The sequence below is a fragment of the Rhincodon typus genome, chromosome 5, assembly GCF_021869965.1.
Source record: "Rhincodon typus isolate 14 chromosome 5, sRhiTyp1.1, whole genome shotgun sequence".
Taxonomy (NCBI): Eukaryota; Metazoa; Chordata; class Chondrichthyes; order Orectolobiformes; family Rhincodontidae; genus Rhincodon; species Rhincodon typus.
In genome coordinates this window covers 39441282-39462039 of record NC_063336.1, presented here as the reverse complement: position 1 = coordinate 39462039, position 20758 = coordinate 39441282, and the positions used below count along the sequence as shown (strand labels likewise).

Genomic DNA, 20758 nt, shown 5'->3' with positions numbered 1-20758 from the left:
CATTGTGAACTGAAGCAACACAGCAAACTAGCTTGTTTTTAACATTGATCATGTTCACCACTTGATCAACCGGCACAGTCCTGATCCTATAGGTGCCGGTTAGTAAGAAGTTTGCTGTATTATTGAATTCACAGTGCATTCCAAATCATTGTACCATAAATGAAAATTGCCCCTGCTGCTGACTGATTTACCAATTACTTTACATCAGAGTCCTCTGGTTACTGATCATCCTGACAATGAAACAATGGATTTGGGTGCGGAAGTAGGGTTGAACGAGCAAAAATGTCATTGTGTCAAGAAGCAAGGTCTAACCTCCTAACTTCCAGGTCATAGAACTTCTTCAAAGATGCAGATTGATTATTAACATATGCTAATTGATCAGTTAAAATGATATATTGGTTGTCTTTTGCTCTATGTTTAATGGTGCATCCATGAGTTTCCTGAGCTTTCAGAAACTTGCCTGAGAAGCTCATGTCTTCTTATGGACTGAACCTTAATACGTCCTCTCTATCCTCAGCTGCTTTCTTACCTTCTGCGTAAGGATTTCTCCACATCATGTCTACTGAGAAGTTACTTTCTCTGTCATATCAGGTAGAGTGGCCCTTGGTTGCCTATATTGGACTTCACTGAAGCCAATTTTGTATCCAATTGACTTGACTAAATTTCTTTGACAAATCCAAACCAACCATTACTGATTTATCAATCTATTCTTCATCCACAAAGTGGTGGAAAGGATCATCAATAGTGCTATACAGTGACAAATGCAAATGACTAACCTGGTCTCTGATGTCCAGTTTGGGATCCACCAGGCCCGTTTAGCTCCTGACCTCATTACAGCCTCAGTCCAAACATTGACAAAAGAGCTAAATTCCAGTTGTGAGTTATTGCTGTTGATGTCCAGGCTGTATTTGACCTAGTAAGGAATGGGAATCAGAGGGAAGACTGTCCGTTGGTTAGAGTCATGCCTAGTATAAAGGAGATGATGATGGTTTTTGGACGTCAGTCATCTCAGTTCCAGGATATCTCTGCAGGAGTTCCTCAAGGTAGCATTTTACACTCAACCATTTTCATTCAACTGCTTCACCAGTGGCCCTTCTCTCTCATAAGATCATTAGTGGGGATGTTCTCAGAAGGTTCAGTATTCAGCACCATTCCTGATTCCTCAGATAATAAAGCAGTCCATGTCCAAATGGAGCAAGATGTGGGCAACATCCAGGATTGGACTGATGTGTGGCACGTGACATTTGAACTGCACAAGTGCTAGGCAATGACCAAGAAGAGAGAATCTAACCAGCTCTCTTGACATTCAGTAGTATTACTGCCACTGAATCTTCCACTACGGACGTCCTGGGAGTTACCATTGAGCAGAAACTGAATTAGACTTGTCTTTTGAATACAGTGGCTACAAGAGGAGGACAGAGGCTGGGAATGCTGCAAAGAATTACTCACCTCCTGATTCCCCAGAGCCAGTCAAGGGACAAGACATGTGTGTGACAGAATACATTGTGCTTGCCTGAATGGGTGCAGTGCCAACAATATTCGAGGAGCTTGACACCATCCAGAAGAAGGCAGCCCACTTTATTGGCTCCACATCCACATACATTCACTCCCTTCTCCACCAACATTGAGGAGCATCTTCCAAGCCATGACCTGTACCATCCAAGTGGGGAAAAAAGCAGCCAGTGTGTGGGAACAGCATCACCTGCACATTCTTCTCCGGACCTCTCACCATCCTCACTTGGAAATATGTTCCTTTGCTGTCACTGAGTCAAAATCCTGTAATTTCTTACCTAACAGTACTACATGTGCTCCAATACCCCAAGGACTGCAACAGTTCAAGAGGCAACTCGCCTCCACCTTCTGGAGGGCAATTAGGGATTTTCAATCAATGTTGGCCTAGTTAGGAGGAGGGAGGAGACAAAAAATGAGTAATTCTTGGCGTCGCAGTGTCTCTGTCTGCTCCTATGATGCTGCTTGGCCTGCTGTGTTCATCCAGCCCTGCACCTTGTTGTCTCAGTAATTCTTGGCGGTTAGTTTAAGGTTTGCCATTGAGGAAAATGTTAGAGTATTGTAAAGGATGTAATAGCAGAGCATTTGGATGTGTGTAGTTTAATTGGGCAGAGGTAATATGGTTTCATAAAGGGGAAATCATGCCCATCAAAGTTATTAGAGTTCTTTGAGGCAATATTAAGCAGGAAAACAATAAAGGGGAAACAAGTAGATGAAATATATTTGGATTTCCAAGAAGTGTTCACCAGATACTTACCCTTGGCTACTTTATAAGATAAGAGCCCATGGTGTTAGGGATCTCCTGTTAGCGTGGATGGAGGATTGGCTGATGAATAGCAGACAGTGAGTGGGGGGATTTTCAGGACAACAAGTTGTAACTAGCAGAGTGCCACATGGATCAGTGCTTTGGCCACAATTATTTGCAATATATATTAATGACTTGAATGGGGAAAGTGAATGTACTCTTAGCAAATTTGCAGAGTACACAAGAAAAAATGTGGGAAAGTAAGTGGTGAGGAGTGATACAAAGCACCTATGATGGGATATAGAACACAAGAACACAAGAACTAGGAGCAGGAATAGGCCGTCTGGCCCTTCGAGCCTGCTCCGCCATTCAATAAGATCATGGCTGATCCTTTCGTGGACTCAGATCCACTTACCCGCGTTCTCACCGTATCCCTTAATTCCTTAATTGTTCAAAAAAAACTACCTTTTTTTTAAAAGCGTTTACTGAAGTAGCGTCAACTACTTCACTGGGCAAGGAATTCCACAGATTAACAACCCTCTGGGTGAAGAAATTCCTTCTCAATTCAGTCCTAAGTTACGTGAGTAGGCAAACAAACTGACACATGAATAAAATATGACACTGTGCACTTTGGCAAGGACAATGACAAACTGATAAAGAAGGTAAAAGCTCATGGGATCCAGGGCAACTGGAAGGTTGGCCAAGTTAGGGACGGCACAGTGTCTCAGTGGTTAGCACAGCGCCAGGGACCCAGGTTTGATTCCACCCACGGGCAGCTGTCTGTGTGGAGTTTGCACATTCTCCCCGTGTCTGCGTGGGTTTCCTCCGGGTGCTCTGGTTTCCTCCCACAGTCCAAAGATGTGCAGGCAAGGTGGACTGGCCATGTTAAATTGCCCGTAGTGTTCAGGGATGTGTAGATTAGGTGGGTTACAGGGAGGATGGGTCTGGGTGGAATGGTCTGAGGGTCGGTGTAGACTTGTTGGGCCGAAGGGCCTGTTTCCACACTGTAGGGATTCTACCTATCTATCTATCTATCTATTGAATCCAAAATTGACTTAGTGACAGAGGATAGTGGTAGAAGGCTGTTTGTGTGACTGGGGCCTGGTGTGCAGTGGCATACCATAGGGATCAGTGCTGGGTCCTTTATTATTTGTTTGGATAATCTTGGTTGTTTTCTTAGGAGCAGAGAAGGTTAAGGAGAACCTGATAGAGGTGTATAAGATTGAGGAGCATAGACAGGTTGAGAAGAAAGCGATGTGTCCTTCAGTTGTTGGGTCTGTGACAAGGGGCCATAATTTTAAAGTGAAAGGCAGGAAGTTTAGAGGGAATTTGAGGATGATGGGGATCTGGAAGGGTAATAGACATGGGGAAACCTCAACCTTTAAAAAGCACGCAGATGAGCGCTTGAATATCAGAATATTCAAGGCTGTGGGCCTATTGTGGGAAAGTAGGAGGGGCATAGATGGTATATTTTTTGGCAGTAGAGACTCAGTGACCAGAGGACATAATCTCAAAGTAAGGGTCTCCTTGCTGTGACTGGAATGAGGAGGAATTTCTTATCTGAGGGTAGTGAATCTGTGGAATTAATCGCCACAGAGGGCAGTTGAGGCTGGGTCATTTACATATGGTTAAGATTGAGAGAGGCGGGTTTTTAATCCATATGGGAATCGAGGGTTATTTGGAAAAGTCAGGAAAGTAGAGTTGAGGATTACCAGATCAGCTACAATCTCATTGAATGGCAGAGACTCAATGGATTGAATGGCTTACTTCTACTCCTATACAAATAAAAACCAAAAGAACTGCAGATACTGTAAATCAGGAACAAAAACAGAAGTTGCTGGAAAAGCTCAGCAGGTCTGGCAGCATCTGTGAAGAAAAAAATCAAAGTTAATGTTTTGGGTCCGGTGACCCTTCCTCAGAATTTCTACTCCTATGACTTGGTGGTTGTATTAAGCTAATCATAATTGTGCCACCGTCTTTTGCCCCTGCAATTTTCTTTTGGATAATCATTCCATTACCTTTTAAAACCATGGTCCCATCTGCTCCTAATAGGCATCCAGCACACCACAGAAATTTGGGTTGCGTCAGTTCCAGGATGTTGGAATTGTAGACAAATGGGTCAGCTTTACAGGGAATGTACCAGTGGGAAGAGGAACTAATGAGGTAAAGACCGTGCTGGTAAAGAAGATTGAGAAATTAAAGTGAACCAATGAGGGACTCTCAGAAAGTGGGCTGGCTGTATGCAACAGACCTGAAAGGAGTAATGCCATTAACATGCAGTGACAGTCAGCATCCAGGGCCAGTGCAGGGGTCTATGACTGAAATGTACTCTACGGCAGGCCTCACATAATTGCGCACGTGGGGCTATGTCCCAAAAGCTGCTGGCTGGTATTGGGATGACTTGCATTTGTACTTTGATGAGAGCTGCCCCAGATATTCGCTTCTCAAGGGATGAGGAAGATGACTGACAGGCAGCAAAGTCTAGGCAGCAGCACTTTCATGAGCCACAGGCAAAGGTAAATGAGCACCTTAAACTCTCGTTGCACACTGATGGTGTGCAAGGTCCACTTAAGAGGAATATCTCCAAGAAAGCAGGAAAACATAAGAAATAGGAGCAGGAATAGGCCATTCAGCCCCTCAAGCCTGCCCTGCCATTGAACAAGTTTGTGACTGGCAACAGCTCCTTGTGGTACTCAACTTGCTGATATTTCCAAAATCTATCTACCTCCTCTTAAAATACTTTCTCTGATCTAGCCTCCACAACTGTGGTAGAGAATTCCAGACATTCGCTACTCTCTGAGAAAAGAGATTCCTTTTTGTCTCAGCTTCAACTAACAGCTACAGAATAAGGGAACAGTGTCTTCCAGTTTGCAACTTCCCCACTAGTGGAATCATCTTTTCGATATCCGCCCTATCAAGCCCACGCTCAGAATCTTGTATGTTTCAATAAGATCAGCCGTCATTCTTCGAAACTCTAATGAATAAAGGCCTAGTCTGTTTGACCACCCTTGATACATCAACCCCTCACCCCTGGAATCAGCCAAGTGAATCACTTGAATAGCCTCCAGGGCCACTTAATCCTTTCTTGAATACAGTAACCCAAAACCTAGAAAATATTCCAGGTGTAACGTCACCAGTACATCCTACAGTTGTGACAGGACTTCCCTGTTTCTGAACACCAACCACGTACAATATCATACAGTCCCTAAGATACTCTTCATCTCATCGAGTCTGCACTGACAAAAAGCTACTCTAAATCTACACTAGTCCCACTTTCCATTACTTAGCCCATAGCCTTGAATGGTTTGATATTTCAAGTGCTCATCCAGGTTGTTTTTAAAAAAGGTTTTGAGGTTTCCTAATCAACAACCTTTGCAGGTAGTTTATTCCAGGCCCCCAGCACCCTCTGGTTGAAAGAAGTTTTTCTCAAATCCCTGCCTTTCACCTTTTAAAATTTTTGTTATCGACTTAAGGGGAACAGTCACTTTGTATCCACCCTGTCCATGCCCCTCAATCTTCTACACCTCAATCAGTTCCCCTCTCAGCCTTTTCTGCTCAAAGAAAACAAACTAAGCTTATCCAGCCTCTAGTGATAAAGGCCATAATCACCATCTTGCTGCCTGCAAGCTTACATTTTGAGTTTCATGCACAAGAACACCCAGATCCCTCTGTGTTGCTTTTTTTTTGATGTCTCTGTCAATTTAAGTAATAGTCTGAGAACTAAAGAGACTTGAACCAACTGTGTGAGCACTGACTTGGAATTCCAGCAACAGTACCAGCCATGGAAATTTAAGAGACTCCCAAAGGACAACTGCATCAGAGACTTGTCAGCATTCCATTCTGTGAAAACAACAAGGTTTCAATAGAGAGTTCTCCAAGGAAATCATTGCTATACTGTAAACATTGCAAACTGGCTGCTGGAAGCAGATCACAGTATCATGTGAACGGTTCTTGCAGGGAGAAGAGGCGGAAACTCTGAGCCTGAGGGAAAACGAAGAACTGCAATAAAGAACCGCTTCAGAATGAGAGAGAGAGCGCAAAAGAATTTGAAAAGCCCATTCTACGGATATAACGTCATATTGCCAATCAGCAAACCAGGCTGGGGCCAAGTTTAACAGAAGGTATTGAGCACAACTTTCCTGGTGGTTAGGTTTAAAACCAGAGGAGCATATGGATCTAAATTGCAAACTAGGTATGGCCAAGCAGAGTGTAATGTAGTCTCCAAACCTTAACAAATGATTCAAGCAAGAGCTTGTAACCAGGAAGGTTAAACAATAAATGTGGAAATAGACAAGGGAAGAGGTGAGACTTTTGAGTACTCACCTTGTATAACCACATCAGCTCTGTGTTCTTTGTGTCTAACTTGTGCACATGGCTTTTACTAACATATTGCCTGTAACTCAGAAGATCCTGTTAATATGACAGAGTCTAATTCCAACCTCTGAGATGAAGAAATGCAAACAGAGATGTGAATATTAATTATTGAACCAGAATAAGAATTAAGGACAGAAGACCTAGAAATGGAGCAAGGACATTTGTAGGACAAAATTTTTCAAAGGAACTACTGATGCAGTGAAAACCATTTAAATAATCAGACTGAAATCTCAGGCAATGGAAGCAGCAAGATTGGAGCTGGACAGTTAGAGACTGATATTGAGGACAAATCGATGCAGAATCTCTGACAATGACGAAATGGCAGGAAATGGAGAAGACCTGTTTAAAAAAAATGAATAATTAGCTTAAGCAAATGAAGCAAAACTGAATCATTAGAAGTAGCAGGAGTATGGTCTCAATCCTTCTACACTGTTCATCAGCTAATAGCTGATAATCAGCCTTTACTCAAGTTTCAGCTTCAGAAACCCTCCACGGAGGGTTGTGAATGCTCCATCATAATGAAACATTTCAGAAATTCAGGAAAGAAATTTCTTCTCAACCTAAAAGTGATTGACCAACTGAGAATGTACTCCAGTGTCCTAGATTTACCAGCTGGGGCAACAACCTCTCAGTCAAACCCTTTCAGATACTTCTATGTTATAAATAAGATTGGTTTTCGTTCTTCTGAACCCCAGAGAGTAAACGTGTGATTTTCTAGGCCATGACCATTCCTGCGTAATATCATGCATAGCACAGTGCGCCATGGCCATTCTGGTGATTCTGGCTGGGCCCACTGAAAGTTACCTTCGGATCTATCTTGGCGTCTGAAGCATGTCGGCTGGATGCACCTTCCTGGGGATCCGGCGAATATGTTCTGAAATATCTCTGTGATTAAACAACAGCAGCACACAAGCTCTGGTTGTTGATAAAACCTCCTGGCAGCGCTGCAGGATTTGATTCTCAGGTCTATAGTCAATGATGCCCTGTACCTGTGGGGTATAACCAAGCACAACCCTCGGCACCCACTCGTCCTGACTGGCATCGTTGCAGGCAAAACTGATATGGGTTGCCAACTCTAACATTAACAGGCTGCTCGCATTTGTGTGTCGCTGAATGGGAGACGCTGACTTTGTCTCCCATGGTGTACAGTGAGGATCCAGAATTGAGGTTCGTGTTAGTGCTGGCTGAAAGCTACCAGTAATCTGTGAGCAATATGTCCAGCTAGGGGCAGGTCATGTTCTGGAACATTGCTGATGTCAATCATCACCTAACACCACAACCTGAGTCGCATGAGACAACGTTCTCTATTTGTTCATGGAATATGGACATGGCTGGCTAGGCTAGTTTTTGATCGTGAACCTCTAACTGACTTGGAGAGGTTGATGATGAGTTGCCTTTTTGAATTGCTGCAGTTCTCCGGTGCAGGGAGAACCACAATCCTTTTGGGGTGGGAGGGGAGTTCCAGAATTTTGACCCAGCAACAGCAAAGGAACAGCGATATAGTTCTCAGACAGGATTGTGTCGGTCTTGGAGAGGAACTTGCAGGTCGTGGTGTTTCCATGTATCTGTTGTCTTTGCCCTTCATGGGAGAAGTCACAGCTTTGGAAGGTGCTGTCAGAGGGGTCTTATTGAATTACTACAGCGAATGTTGTAAATGGTACATACTGCTGCCTGTGTGCATTGGTGATGAAAGGAGTGAGTTTTCATGGTGGACAACAGTGTGTCAGTCAAATGGGCTGCTTTGTCCTAGATGGTGTCAAGCTTCTTGAGTGTTTTGGAAGCTACACTCATCCAGGGATCACACTTCTGATTTCTGCCCTACTCATTTGGATTCACCTCTGTCAAAAATCTCGTTAACCTTCTATGCTCTTAAAAAGAACACATTTTCTGTAAACCCTCCATGTGCCATTCTCATAAATTTCCTTTGCACCCTTTATGAGGCCTTGACATACTTTCCAAAGTATAGTGACCAGAGTTGGTTACAGTACTCTTGCTGGGGCTAACCAGCATTTTCCTCAGTAAAGATTTAATATACTTTCCTTCTGCAGTTTTTATTTTAAATATAAAGTCAAGGATCTCCTATGTTAAATGAAAATACTAAACCTTTCCTCTGCCTACACTAGGGGTAGTAATTGGACAGTGTCTGAACTCAATGTGAAATGGGCACACATGCCTGCAACAAAGTGGGCTAAAAGATTTCTCAAATTTGAGCATTAAGCAAATTTTAAAATTTGCAACAAGGTGTTTGGGCTCAAGGTGCCTCCAGAGGTAGTGCACCAAGTGACCCGTTCCTCCGCAGCATCCATTTTGTAAATCCCCAGAATAGAAATGGAAGTCGGCAATTACGGTAGAGGCCCATTAAGTGCTGTTGAGCTAGAAGCAACACAGTAGGAGTAGAAACACTAGCTTGAGTGTACACTGTACCGCTCTACTGAGTTTTTTTTCATAAATATTACTTAACAGTTACTGGGACAGATGAATGAGCTGGACACACCACTTTCAAAAATCCTCGGGGTTACCTAAAAACAAACAGTGAAGACCAATGTGGTGACGACAATGCAGAAATTGATATCCACTGTGTTCACATTGGTAAAAGGCATACGAATTTCTACCCCACTTCTCCCGAGTGCCCCCTACAGACTTGTCTGAGTTCTTATGTGGAGTTCTGATTTATTAGGCAAGGGAACATGAATAAGAAAACATTGCGTCCTTTGCACTTAATTTTTCAAGAATGCTTAGTTCTAAACCATCTTAACCAGAAGCTAAAAATCACCTCTAATTTATCTGAACCATCTGTAATCAAGGGAGGTGACTATTTGGCTAACAGTGAAGACCAGTTCTCCTTGAAGTTGGGAGTCCTTTTGGAATTTGGGAAGGGAAACCTGCAACGACTTCAATGGGCAGCAAAAATAAAAAAAGTCATATTGGCAAAGATGGAATTTTGCATGGACAGTCCTTGACTGCTTCCTAAAGTCCTGCCATGTGAAGGCAAACATCATTCACGAGTAGTATGCAATATTTTGACAGATTCAATGAATTTGCCTTGGTCACCAACCCTAAGGAGTGAGAACCACACCGTTGCTCAGAATGAAGAGCTGACTTGCCCTTTGGCAGAAGAAGATGAAGAGTTTGAGGGCAACCTGACTACTGAGGATTATACATATGATGACTACCTGGATTACCAGGATAATGAGGAGCACCACAATGAGACGTATCCAGTGGAGGATGTGAATCCAGGTAGTACAACAGATGATTTAAAGTCAGAAATTATTTCCAAATTGCACCCAATCAGCATTGTGCCCTTCAGAGGTATGAATAAATTGTTGAGCTATATGCTGGTCAAAGCTTGTACTCGTTTCCTGCACAGCTTAGTCTTGTTGCCTAAACTTTATCTGTTGAAGTGACCATTCAAGGAAGAAATTCCCCTCCACGTTGTATCTAATGAAGTTAACAGTGTTGCTGCTGCTGCTGATACTTATAGGTATTCCACGCAGGAGCCCTGCTGTCATGCTATGTCGCGCTCATTTGTCTTGTGCCATCTGCATATGTCGCCTGTAAGCTCTCTAATATCCGTAATCCAACTAAACCTAGATGAATCTCTCATTCAGCTGCCCGCTAGAAGAGAACTCTGTAGCTTTGCAGCTTTGATAATATGATATGGCTCAAGTACTGACACTTTATTTTCTGGATAGTGCTTTTGTAAAGTTTCATTTAGCTCTTGTAATTTCACATGCTTCTTCATTTGTGTTATGCTATAAAATATCGTATACAGATGTTAAGTCTTAGTATCCACATTTCAAAAGCCTGTTTCCACAGATTTGTATTTGTTAAACAGGCAAGTTAGGTCCACAAGAAAATGGTTAAAATGTATCTTATGAGTTTTGCCCTTGTTATAAGTTTGACTTTTCTTAATGTTAACACATCCTTCATCTTCATGAAATTATCCTGCCTATCTCTATCCTCATTCTGAATCATATCTGCCTTCATCTGTTATCATTTGTCCTACTTATACAAACATATCCACTAGTCTCAGTCTCCAATTTTCACTCTAGCATCTTCTAATGTATTCTTTGTAACTACCTTTTTTGTCTTTCTTGTCTATATGCCATTCATATTCTAAACTTCTAGATTTTATTTGATCTATCATGTTTTGTAGGTCATCTTCTAATTCTGCAGGTAGCACTGCCATCAGCTTCCTGCAAGTTGGTGTTCTTGCCTCTGTTTTGTCCCCTAGATATATGTCCAATTCTCTGAATAATTGTTCCGTCTATAGGTTGAATAATTTTGGCATCAGTACACAGACTGTACTTCGCTCTTCCTTGAGCTTGATGCTTGCTGTTTGGTCCCAAAATGGGATCTGGGTAAATCTCAGCACAAACTTTCTTTTGTTGTTACCATTACATTTCAGAAATGTATCTATTTGTTTATCAACTTAACACTCATCAAATGCTTTTTCATAGTGAAGCATGTGTAAATGTTTTTGTTTACTTCTAGATACTTTTTAAAGCTTGTTCTTTGATTAAATATTCTCTCTCTTGCTTCTACTCCAAGTCTAAATCCAGGCATTTCCTTTAATTTCTGCTTCCAAAGCAATGTTACTTTTTTTTTAATGATCCAGGTATCATTTTAATGAGATGACTCATTTAAGCTTAGTTCTAAAATGATTGCACTTTGTATTCTTAGTTATTTAGTTGATCATATTTTGAATCGCATTTCTCCAAAGGCCTTCAGGTGTTCTGCTATTTGTTCATCTGTGTCTCGAGCTTTCCCTGTATTCATCAATTTTGAAGCATTCTTTACCTCTGATATCATAATGTTTCATCCATCATTTGCCTCTATATCTTGAGGATTCCCTCGACTTGGATCATCAAAGTTAAATGATCTGTCCATCTTTTTGCTACTACACCTCATTCACGTAATATTCTATTATCTTTGCCTTTTATGCCTCCACTATCTTTTGTTTCATTGTTTTTCTACCTGTCCAAAAAATTCACCTTCTGGTGCATAACTTCAATTTAATTCTAATTACTTTCCAACTCCAATATGTCATTACCTTTTCATTACACAATTTTTTTCTTTAGTCCAGCTACGCTTATTCTTCATTTGCATTTTCATTATACTTGGTGGTTTCTTTTATTTCCTCTTTCTCTCGTTGCTGTTAGTATCTCATTCTTTACAACATTAAAAATCAGGAGCAGGAGTAAATAATTCAGCCCATGCTTGAGCCTCCTCTGCCATTCAATAAGATCATGGCTGTCCCAAGCGTAGCCTCAAATCTGTATTCACAACTACCCAGATAACGTCTCAACCACTTGTTTAATGATAATTTCTCTACCTCTGCCTTAAAATATTCACGGAATCTGCTTCCCTTTGCAGGAAGAGAGTTCCAAAGATCTTGATACTTTATGAGAGAGGAAAAATTTATTTTAAATGGGCAATCCCTGATTTTTAAACAGTGATCCCCTAGTTCGAGATTCCTCCATAAAGGGAAAACAACCTCTCTACATTTAACGTGTACTTTTAGAATACTGTATACAATTCTGGTCTCCCTGCTATAAGGAAAGATGCTGTTGAGCTTGGGAGGGTGCTGAAAAGAGTTACAAGCATGTTGCTGGGACTGGAGAGTTTGAGCTATAGGGAGAGGCTGGAGAGACTGAATAGGCTGGGGCTTTTTTTCCCTGGAGCATCAGAGGCTGAGGGCTGACCTTTACAGAGATTTATAAAATCATGAGGGATAGGGTGAATAGCTAAGGCTTTCTTTTTCTCACAGGGTGTGCAAGTCCAAAACTAGAGGGCATAGGTTTAATGTGAGAAGGGAAAGTTTTTAAAAAGGACCCAAGGGGTGACTTTTTCACACAGAGGCTGATGCGTGTATGGAACAAACTGATGGAGGAAGTGGTGGAGACGGATACAATTACAACATTTTAAAAGTCATCTGGACGGGTATATGAAAAGGAAGCGTTCAGAGGGATATGGGCCAAATGCTGGCAAATGGGATTAGGTCAGATTGGGATGTCTGGTCAGTGCAGACCAAAGGGTCTGTTTCTGTGCTGTATAACTCTATGACTGTGTCACTACCTCTCAGGGTGTTTTATATTTCAGTCAAGTCAGATCTTACTCTTCCAAACTCCAGCAGATATAAGATTAGTCTATCCAACTTTCTTCAAAAGGACAACCTATTTCAGGTATTACCTGTATTTATATCTTTCCTTAAATAAGGTGACCAGTACTGTGTAACTGAAATATAATCTCCCTAAATACAACTAAATAGAACGAAGAGCTACAGATACTGGAAGTCAGAAACAAAGCCAGAAATTTTTGGGAAAACTCAGCAGGTCTGATAGTGTCTGCGCAGAGAAAGCAGAGTTGATGTTTTGGGTCCAGTGACTTTTCTTTACAACTGATTGTGGTTAGGAGAAGTTTGTTATTTATGCTGGGGATGGGGTGGGGGAAGGGGGTGAAGAGTAAACGAAAGGTGGAGATGAAGTCCAGAGAGAGAAAACGACTGCAGGTCAGAAAAAGCAATTGGTAAAATCTCCCCACCCCCAGCCTCATCCTATGTCCAACCCTCCCTCTCATGCCTGCCTCTTTGACCTGACACAACCTCTCCATCTTCTTCCCTACCTATCCGCCTTACCCTTCCCGCCAACCAATCCCCACTACTCCCTACCCGCACCCAACCTTACCTTTCTCCAGCCCCACCCATCCTTCCGCGCACCTCTTTGGCCTGACACAACCTGTCCATCTTCTCTCCCGTCTATCCACCCCACCCATCCCACTGACCAATTCCCGCCACTCCTTATCTGCATTCACCTATCACCATCCCACCTACCTTCCCCAGCCCCAACCCTCTTCTTTCTATTTATTTCCCCAGCTCTGCTCCCCCTCCCCATTTCTGAAGAAGGGTTCTGACCCAAAACATCAACTTTCCTGCTCCTCTGACGCTACAAGGCCTGCTGTGTTCCTCCAGCTCTACCGTATGTTGTCTCTGACTCCAGCATCTGCAGTTTTTGCTATCTCCAGGGGTAAAGGTCAGCCTGGGGAATCAATAGCTGCTAACGAAGACTACTAGAAGCTGACAGTCGGATGGCTGTGGTAACAGTCCATCTGCTAACAAAGCCTGAGGTGTAGGGGACAGGGTAAGGACATGGGAGAAGGTGCTCAGGCGCTAAAATTATCGAACCTGATATTGAGTCCCAAAGGCTGAAGAGCATTGAAGCTGAAATCTCTTACTTTTGAATGCATAAATAATCCATATTTTTTTTTAAAGGCAGTTGTTCATTGTTCACGAGAGATTAGAAACCCTAATCGAGTGACTCTTTATTGTTTTACCTAGCCATACTGCAAAAAAACATTCTCACTCTTTATCCATTGCCTGTAGTGGAGTTTGGAACTAACTGAAGAGCTGAGACTCTTCAGTAACCTATTAACAATTGAAACTCCTCCTGAAGTAAACCAATATTTACATTTTAGTTTGGATTACAGAAGAGTTGTGGGGAGGGGACTGTTGAATACTGAATAGGAATATTTAGTTTTTGTTAAGTTATGCTCTTTAACCTCAAATATGTAAATTTCACAAAAACATGCTTGCAATATATTTGCTCTTGTTCAGTTGATAACCATTTTTTCACTTTTTTTTGTCTTTTTTGTCTTTTTAGTCTTTCCCTTTGTAATTTCAGTAGTAACTATTCTTGCCATTGTCTTCATTATAATTGCAACACTGTTCATCTGTCACTTTGTTAAGAAGAAGCAAGTATTGCCCAAGGTTTTGGTGAGTTTGCAATTTTTTTCTGCTAGTGGAAAGGGCTATTTCCTATGTGTTTAAATGTAACAAGCAAAGATTACAGGGACAGAATACTATACATTGTGAATTTGCCAATTTCAGATTTAATTAACAATTGTACAATGTCATAGTGTGTAACTAGTAATGTTTAGATATATTCATACTATGTCCACTAAAATTATGCAAGGATAAACTACTTCAGAGCAAGCAAATTGTTGATGTATTAGCAAAGCATTTATATCACAGTAATTTCAATATAGCAAGATTAACAAACAGGTATAGAGTTTTAAAATTGGCTGAATTTGATTAATGAGGAACAAAGTTTTAGAATGCAGCAAGATGGCAATGCATTACTGAAGTGGGAATTCAATCCGCAGAGCATTTTTACTCAAACATAAATAGAAATACATTTGAATGAAAGAGATGTATTTGACATTTGTTACCCATCTCATTTAAATAAAACTAAAATTATAATCTAATTTCTAGGTTCATCGCATTATGGGTGAGAGGGGGAAAGCATACATGGATGTAAACATGGAATCTGATGAAAGTAACTTAAGTGAGCTGAAAGGATTGGAGAAGACACTTGCTGTTCCTGAAGTTGACCAGTGTGATGAGACACAAGAGGATTTGACCAAACCTCCTTCAGACATCTTTGTTGACCAAGTTAATACTGATGTGAATGACAGTGAACCAGTAAATGCTGACTTGGATGATCCATATGCAGCTAAAATTCATATCAATGGCATAGACCAAAGATGTCATACTCAGGACAGTGTTGAAGTAGACGACAATATTCTGGAGAAAACTTATGACTTGTGTAAGACTAATTCTGAGCCTGTGAAACAAATCTGTGCAGATAATTGGGGTTATGACAAACCTCAAGTACTGTTTGCACTTTAAATAATTGCACAAATTCACCAAATTTGTGACTGAGCAAAGCACTGGTGTATAGCCACTTTATAATACTAAGCATTCTTCTTGTGAACACAGTGGACATCAAGTTTCTTGCAAGAAAAATGTGAGATTGGCCCACAACAGTTGATTGTTTAAAATTACCTATGACAAATATTTTAAACCATGCTATTCCTACATCACTGATGACCTAGACCTTGAGTTAGGGGGTACAATTCAAAAATTGCTGATGATACAAAACTTGGAAACATTTTCAACCATGAAGAAGATAATGTAGAACTTCAAAGAATGTTGACAACTTGGAATAATGTGCAAACATTTCAATATTGAGAAATGTGAGGTGATGCATTTTGATGGGAAAAACATGGAGAGACAATATAAAACAAAGGATCTAACTCTCCTTTAGGAAGTAAAGGAGCAGCATGTCATGGCTATATGTTTGCAAAATTAATTAAAGGTGACGGTTCGATGAGAAAACAGTTAATAAATGTACTATATCCCAGGGTTTGTTAACAGGTGCATAGGATACAGGAGCAAATAGGTAATTTTGAACTTGTATAAGATATTAGTTTAGCCTCAGCTGGAGTATTGCATCTAGTTCTGGGTCCCAAATTTCAGGAAGAATATGAAGGCATTGGTGAGGAGTGGTTCCAGGAATGAGGGACTTCAGTTATTAATTCAGTTTGGAGAGGTTGGGACTGTGTTCCTTGGAAAGAGAAGACTGAGGGGAGATCCGACAGCTGTGAGGACGTCTGGTGATGGTGTTCAAAATCGTGGGGTCTAGGAAGTAGATGGGGGATTGTCCCACTTGTAAAAGGATCAAGAATGAAATGCCACAGCATTAAAATAATTGGCTAAGGAACCAGAGGTGATATTAGGAACAAAAGCTTTTTTACTTCGTTAATGGCTAGGTTCCAGAGTGGCATTTTCTGAGAGTACAGCAAAGGTAGGTTCAATCACTGCATTCAAAAGGGAATTAGAATGTTATTTAAAAGAAATAAGCACATGCTTATGGGGAGAGGTCTGAAGAACAGCATTAAATGAAATTCTCATTCTGAGAGTTGCAGTAGACACCAACTGAACACCTTTCTTTGGCAGTGTAATAATTCTGTGTATGCTAATCTGGTGTGCAATAATGATTACTGAAACAGTCAAAATGACATTAATATATTAAAGGCTATGCATTTGCAGGAGCTCGAAATAATTGAATACTCAGTTCTGTGATTATGAAATAACATTTTACTGTTTACTGTGGGGGAGCAGGGAATGAATTTGAGTTAATAATGCTGTAGTTGACTTCGTGATCATGATCTCACTTAAGAGTCAGAGTTTTGTACTCAACTCTCCTTAAAAATCTAAACTGACACCTGAATATATTATTGAAGGAATATTGTACTATTCGAGGCACATTTTTCAGATGAACCATTGGAGTATAAATTCATCTTGGAATATTAGCAAAGAATGGATGATAGCCAATTAGCAACATTTTCTGAAGAAGGGTCTAGACCCGAAACGTCAGCTTTCCTGCTCCTCTGATGCTGTTTGGCCTGCTGTGTTCATCCAGCTCTACACCTTGTTGTCTCAGCAACCTGTTCTGGTCAGCTTAACACAATAAAATTGTTTATTGTTCAAAATGCAGTGACTCACGAGTTCCCAGGACAGCTTGACATCCCATTAAACTAGGCCTTCTCTGTCGTGTCAGCAGGGCATGAAAGATCACATTACCTTTTTCAAAGAAGAGCATTAATGTTCTCCTAGCTAACATTTATCTCCCAGACTGCTGGAAACTTAAAATTTGAAGAAAATGCTGGAAATATTCAACTGCTCTGACCGCACCTGTGGGGAGAAAAACATTTAACATTTCAGGGTCACTGACCTTTTATCATTTATGCAGCAGGTCCTTGTTTGTTAACCCAGGAATAATTCTGTTCATCTGCATTCACTTCCAAGTTTAACAGCTTGTTTCCCATAAGGTTCAATGCCCAAAACTGAACACAGTACTCTGTATCACGTCTGATCAAGGCTCTGCGTACTTTTGAACTGCAATCCCCTTGAGAAGACACAAGATGTCATAGGTTATTTATGTTCTAATAGTGAGTCAGAATACTGTTTGGCATTGCAATTTTAAGCATTATCTCAGGGACGCTGAATTCAAAGAATATTTTGGGCAGTTTTATTATATAATTGAGATGTTATTAAAAGGATGCTACATTTCATTCAGGCATAATATTAAGTCTCAAATCAAAATTCCTGTTTTGTATTTTGGTGGTGCCCTCAATCTCAGTATCCATTGTACACTAGGGTAATGAATTCCACAGATTCCTTTTGAGAGAAGTAATTCCTCCTCAACTGTTTTAAATCTGCTACCCCTCATCCTAAATCTATGACTTCTTGTTCTAGATTTCTACACTAATTTGTCAGTCCTCTTTCACATCTTGAGATCTCAATTAGATCTCCTCTCATTCTTCTAAACTCCGGAGAGTATAGGCCTAAATTGCTCAGTCTGCCTTCATTAGACAAAGTCTGATCTCTGGAATTAATCTAGTGAATCTCTTCCGAACTGCCTCCAAAACAACCATGTCCCTCCTCAAGTAAGGGGATCAGAATTGTCCACAGTTCTCCAGGTACGGTCTGATTAATGCCTTGTACATTTGCAGCAAGACATCCTAACCTTTATACTCTATTCCTTTAGAATTAAATGCCAGAATTCTATTTACCTTCTTTATTACCTGATTGTATACTTCTATTCTGAAATAGGACTACTTTCCTAAACATGCTACTCACATAGTCATCTGTGTCACAGACATACAACATTGACTCAAGGCATCACACGAGATCTATAACCCACGGTTGAAACTTCTGCAGCTGGTGTTACTTCCTGCTTATGTTTGTCTGGGTTACTGTGTGTGTTCGCTACATTACACAGACTGCAGGATGTACATTCCACTGGGTTGACCTGACCTGCCATCCAATAACTTTAAAAGAAATATTTTTATTATTATTACTAGAAACCTATGAGTACAGGTAGTCCCCAGATTGTGAACTGGTTCCATTCTGGTGTCTATTCAAAAGTTGATTTGTACGCAATTTGGAACACGATGCAGGACAATGAAAAGGAACTGTTTGTAGATACAAGAAATATTTGGATCTTTAAATTTATACCCCTGATGAGGTTGTGTTTTTAAGTATGGGCATTGATAAGTCAGACATTCATAAATCAGGGACCCCATGTTTTTGCCAATAAGTTTCTTCTGCCGTACCAAGGTAAGACCCAATTACAGGAGGTAAGTCCGAGTGGAGATGACCCTTTTGTACTGATTTCGGTATCAGACTGCTTCCCTCTATATGTGTCACATCACCCACTTCTAAATATAGAGAAACCTCATACACATAAAGAAAGAAAAATACATTGAGAGCAAACAATTCTGACATTATGAGAGAAAAACATACAACTGCTCAGCCTGAAATTTGTGTTGAATTGTTGAAATTAATGCAAATAATGACTGAACAATCAGTTAAATAGAGTAATTAAATGGTTATGCCATTTATGTTTCGGCAAGTTAAAAGACAGTGTTGATTTAGAATGAGCACTTCATAGCATGCCTCAGCAACAAAAGCAGCACAGGACCTGCTAATTTATGGAACTGTACAGGAGACATGCTAGCTTGTCATGTTTTGAAATCAAATTTTGATTTAAATAGAATAGCTGTCCATTTCTTTAGTGTTATCTGTAATCTGTGCCCTGATATGTTGCAACATCTACTGTATTGAACTGAAAAAGTGAGCAGCTCTATCCAGCCTGTCCCCACACTCCTGATGCCTGAAACCAGATACCATTGTGCACAATGTAGCATGTAGCACAAACTTATTAACAATTTTTAAAGTTTAATTTGTTCATGTATTAATACTGAACATTGACCTCAATTGTGAATTGAATATTTTTCCAACCAATATTTTCACTAAAATCTGAAAGTTACAGTTCCAAACTTTATTTAATCGTGTAATTTTTACTTTTGTGATTCACTGTAGCGAATCAGAGAGAGGGGGAGGCGGATAGAAGATGGATAGAGCCTCCCCCTCTCTCCCTATTTATTTCAGAACCCCCTTCCCCTCCCCCATTTCTGATGAAGGGTCTAGGGCCGAAACGTCAGCCTTCTTGCTCCTGTGATGCTGCTTGGGCCTGCTGTGTTCATCCAGCTCTACACCTTGTTATCTCAGATTTTCCAGCATCTGCAGTTCCTACTATCTCTTTTGCTAGCTACCATCTGTTCTGAGGAAGGGTCACTGGATACAAAACATTAACTCTGATTTTTTCTTCATAGTTGCTGCCAGACTTTCTGAGCTTTTCCAGCAACTTCTTTGTTGTTTCCTGATTTACAGCATCAGCAGTTCTTTCCATTTTTATATAGGATATTCCTACTCCTTCCTCCTCACTCAGATTCCCTGCTCTTCCTCTCATGGAACTATCCCTTTTTCATGAAAAAGCAAGGGAATTCCCAACCCCCAACATGGTTTCCTTTCCCAGAATCAGCTGTCAGCATAAGTGACCATTGAGAATTATGCTATGTAATTGCAATATGACTGCAAGGGAATATCTTGGTTGACCTTCTGGTCACTTCCTCTATTTAACACATGAAACTAGTATTAAATTTAATATTGGAGGATGAGGGGTGACCTTACAGAAGTTTATAAAAATCATGAGGGGCATAGATAGGGTGAATAGTCACGGTTTTTTCCCCAGGGTAGGGGGTTCCAAAACTAAGGGGCATAGGTTTAAGATGAAAGGGGAAAGATTTAAAAGGGACCTCAGGGCAACTTTTCACGCAGAGGGTGATGTGTCTGTGGAATGAGTTACCAGAGGAGGTGGTGGAGGCTGGTACAAATACAACATTTAAAAGGCACCTGGATGAGTACATTAATAGGAAGGGCTTAGAGACATATGGGTTAAATAGGATTGATTAATGTAGAATATCTGGTCAGCGTGGATGAGTTGGACCAAAGGGTCTGTTTCTGTGCTGCACATCTCTATAACTCTATGACTCTATTCCAAATTATATTTCTGTATTCAGACTCTGTGTATCTTATTTGGGATTCTTTGATCTGATTTCTTGAAGAGATGCTAGTTGATCACTCTGTGTAGGTAAGTCCCAGAGGGTAGGGTGCAATAAGCTGTCTCCAGTTCCTGGTGATGATGAGTTGCTGCACAAAAGCTCACAAAAACTCAATGAGCAGCTGTAAAAGCAATAAACTGCAAGTATTATTCATTCACTGCTGGCCAGAAAATCCTATCCACTGATGTTCATATTGCAAGATAATCTCACAAGCTATTTTAAATCTACAATAAGAGGGCACATCAGCACATAAATAACTTATCAGAGCAAATAGTATATATCTGCTAAGGTCAAAGGGCAGTCAATTGAACCATCTGTTTC

The 20758-nt window shown here is 40.7% G+C and overlaps 1 protein-coding gene across 3 annotated transcripts in view; it reads left to right on the top strand.

The window, feature by feature from the left end:
• LOC125483128 (interferon gamma receptor 1-like) overlaps positions 1-16960 on the top strand; it is a 96289-nt gene extending 79329 nt beyond the window's left edge. The window contains exons 6-8 of one of the 3 annotated variants that reach the window (XM_048596870.1): positions 9656-9937; positions 14287-14399; positions 14898-16960. In XM_048596870.1, the coding sequence (XP_048452827.1) occupies positions 9656-9937; positions 14287-14399; positions 14898-15314 (812 nt within the window). In that variant the 3' untranslated portion in view covers positions 15315-16960. The remainder of the gene's footprint in view (positions 1-9655; positions 9938-14286; positions 14400-14897) is intronic. The other 2 variants (XM_048596871.1, XM_048596872.1) reach the window with 2 other exon arrangements.
• The last annotated feature ends 3798 nt before the right edge of the window (positions 16961-20758 follow it).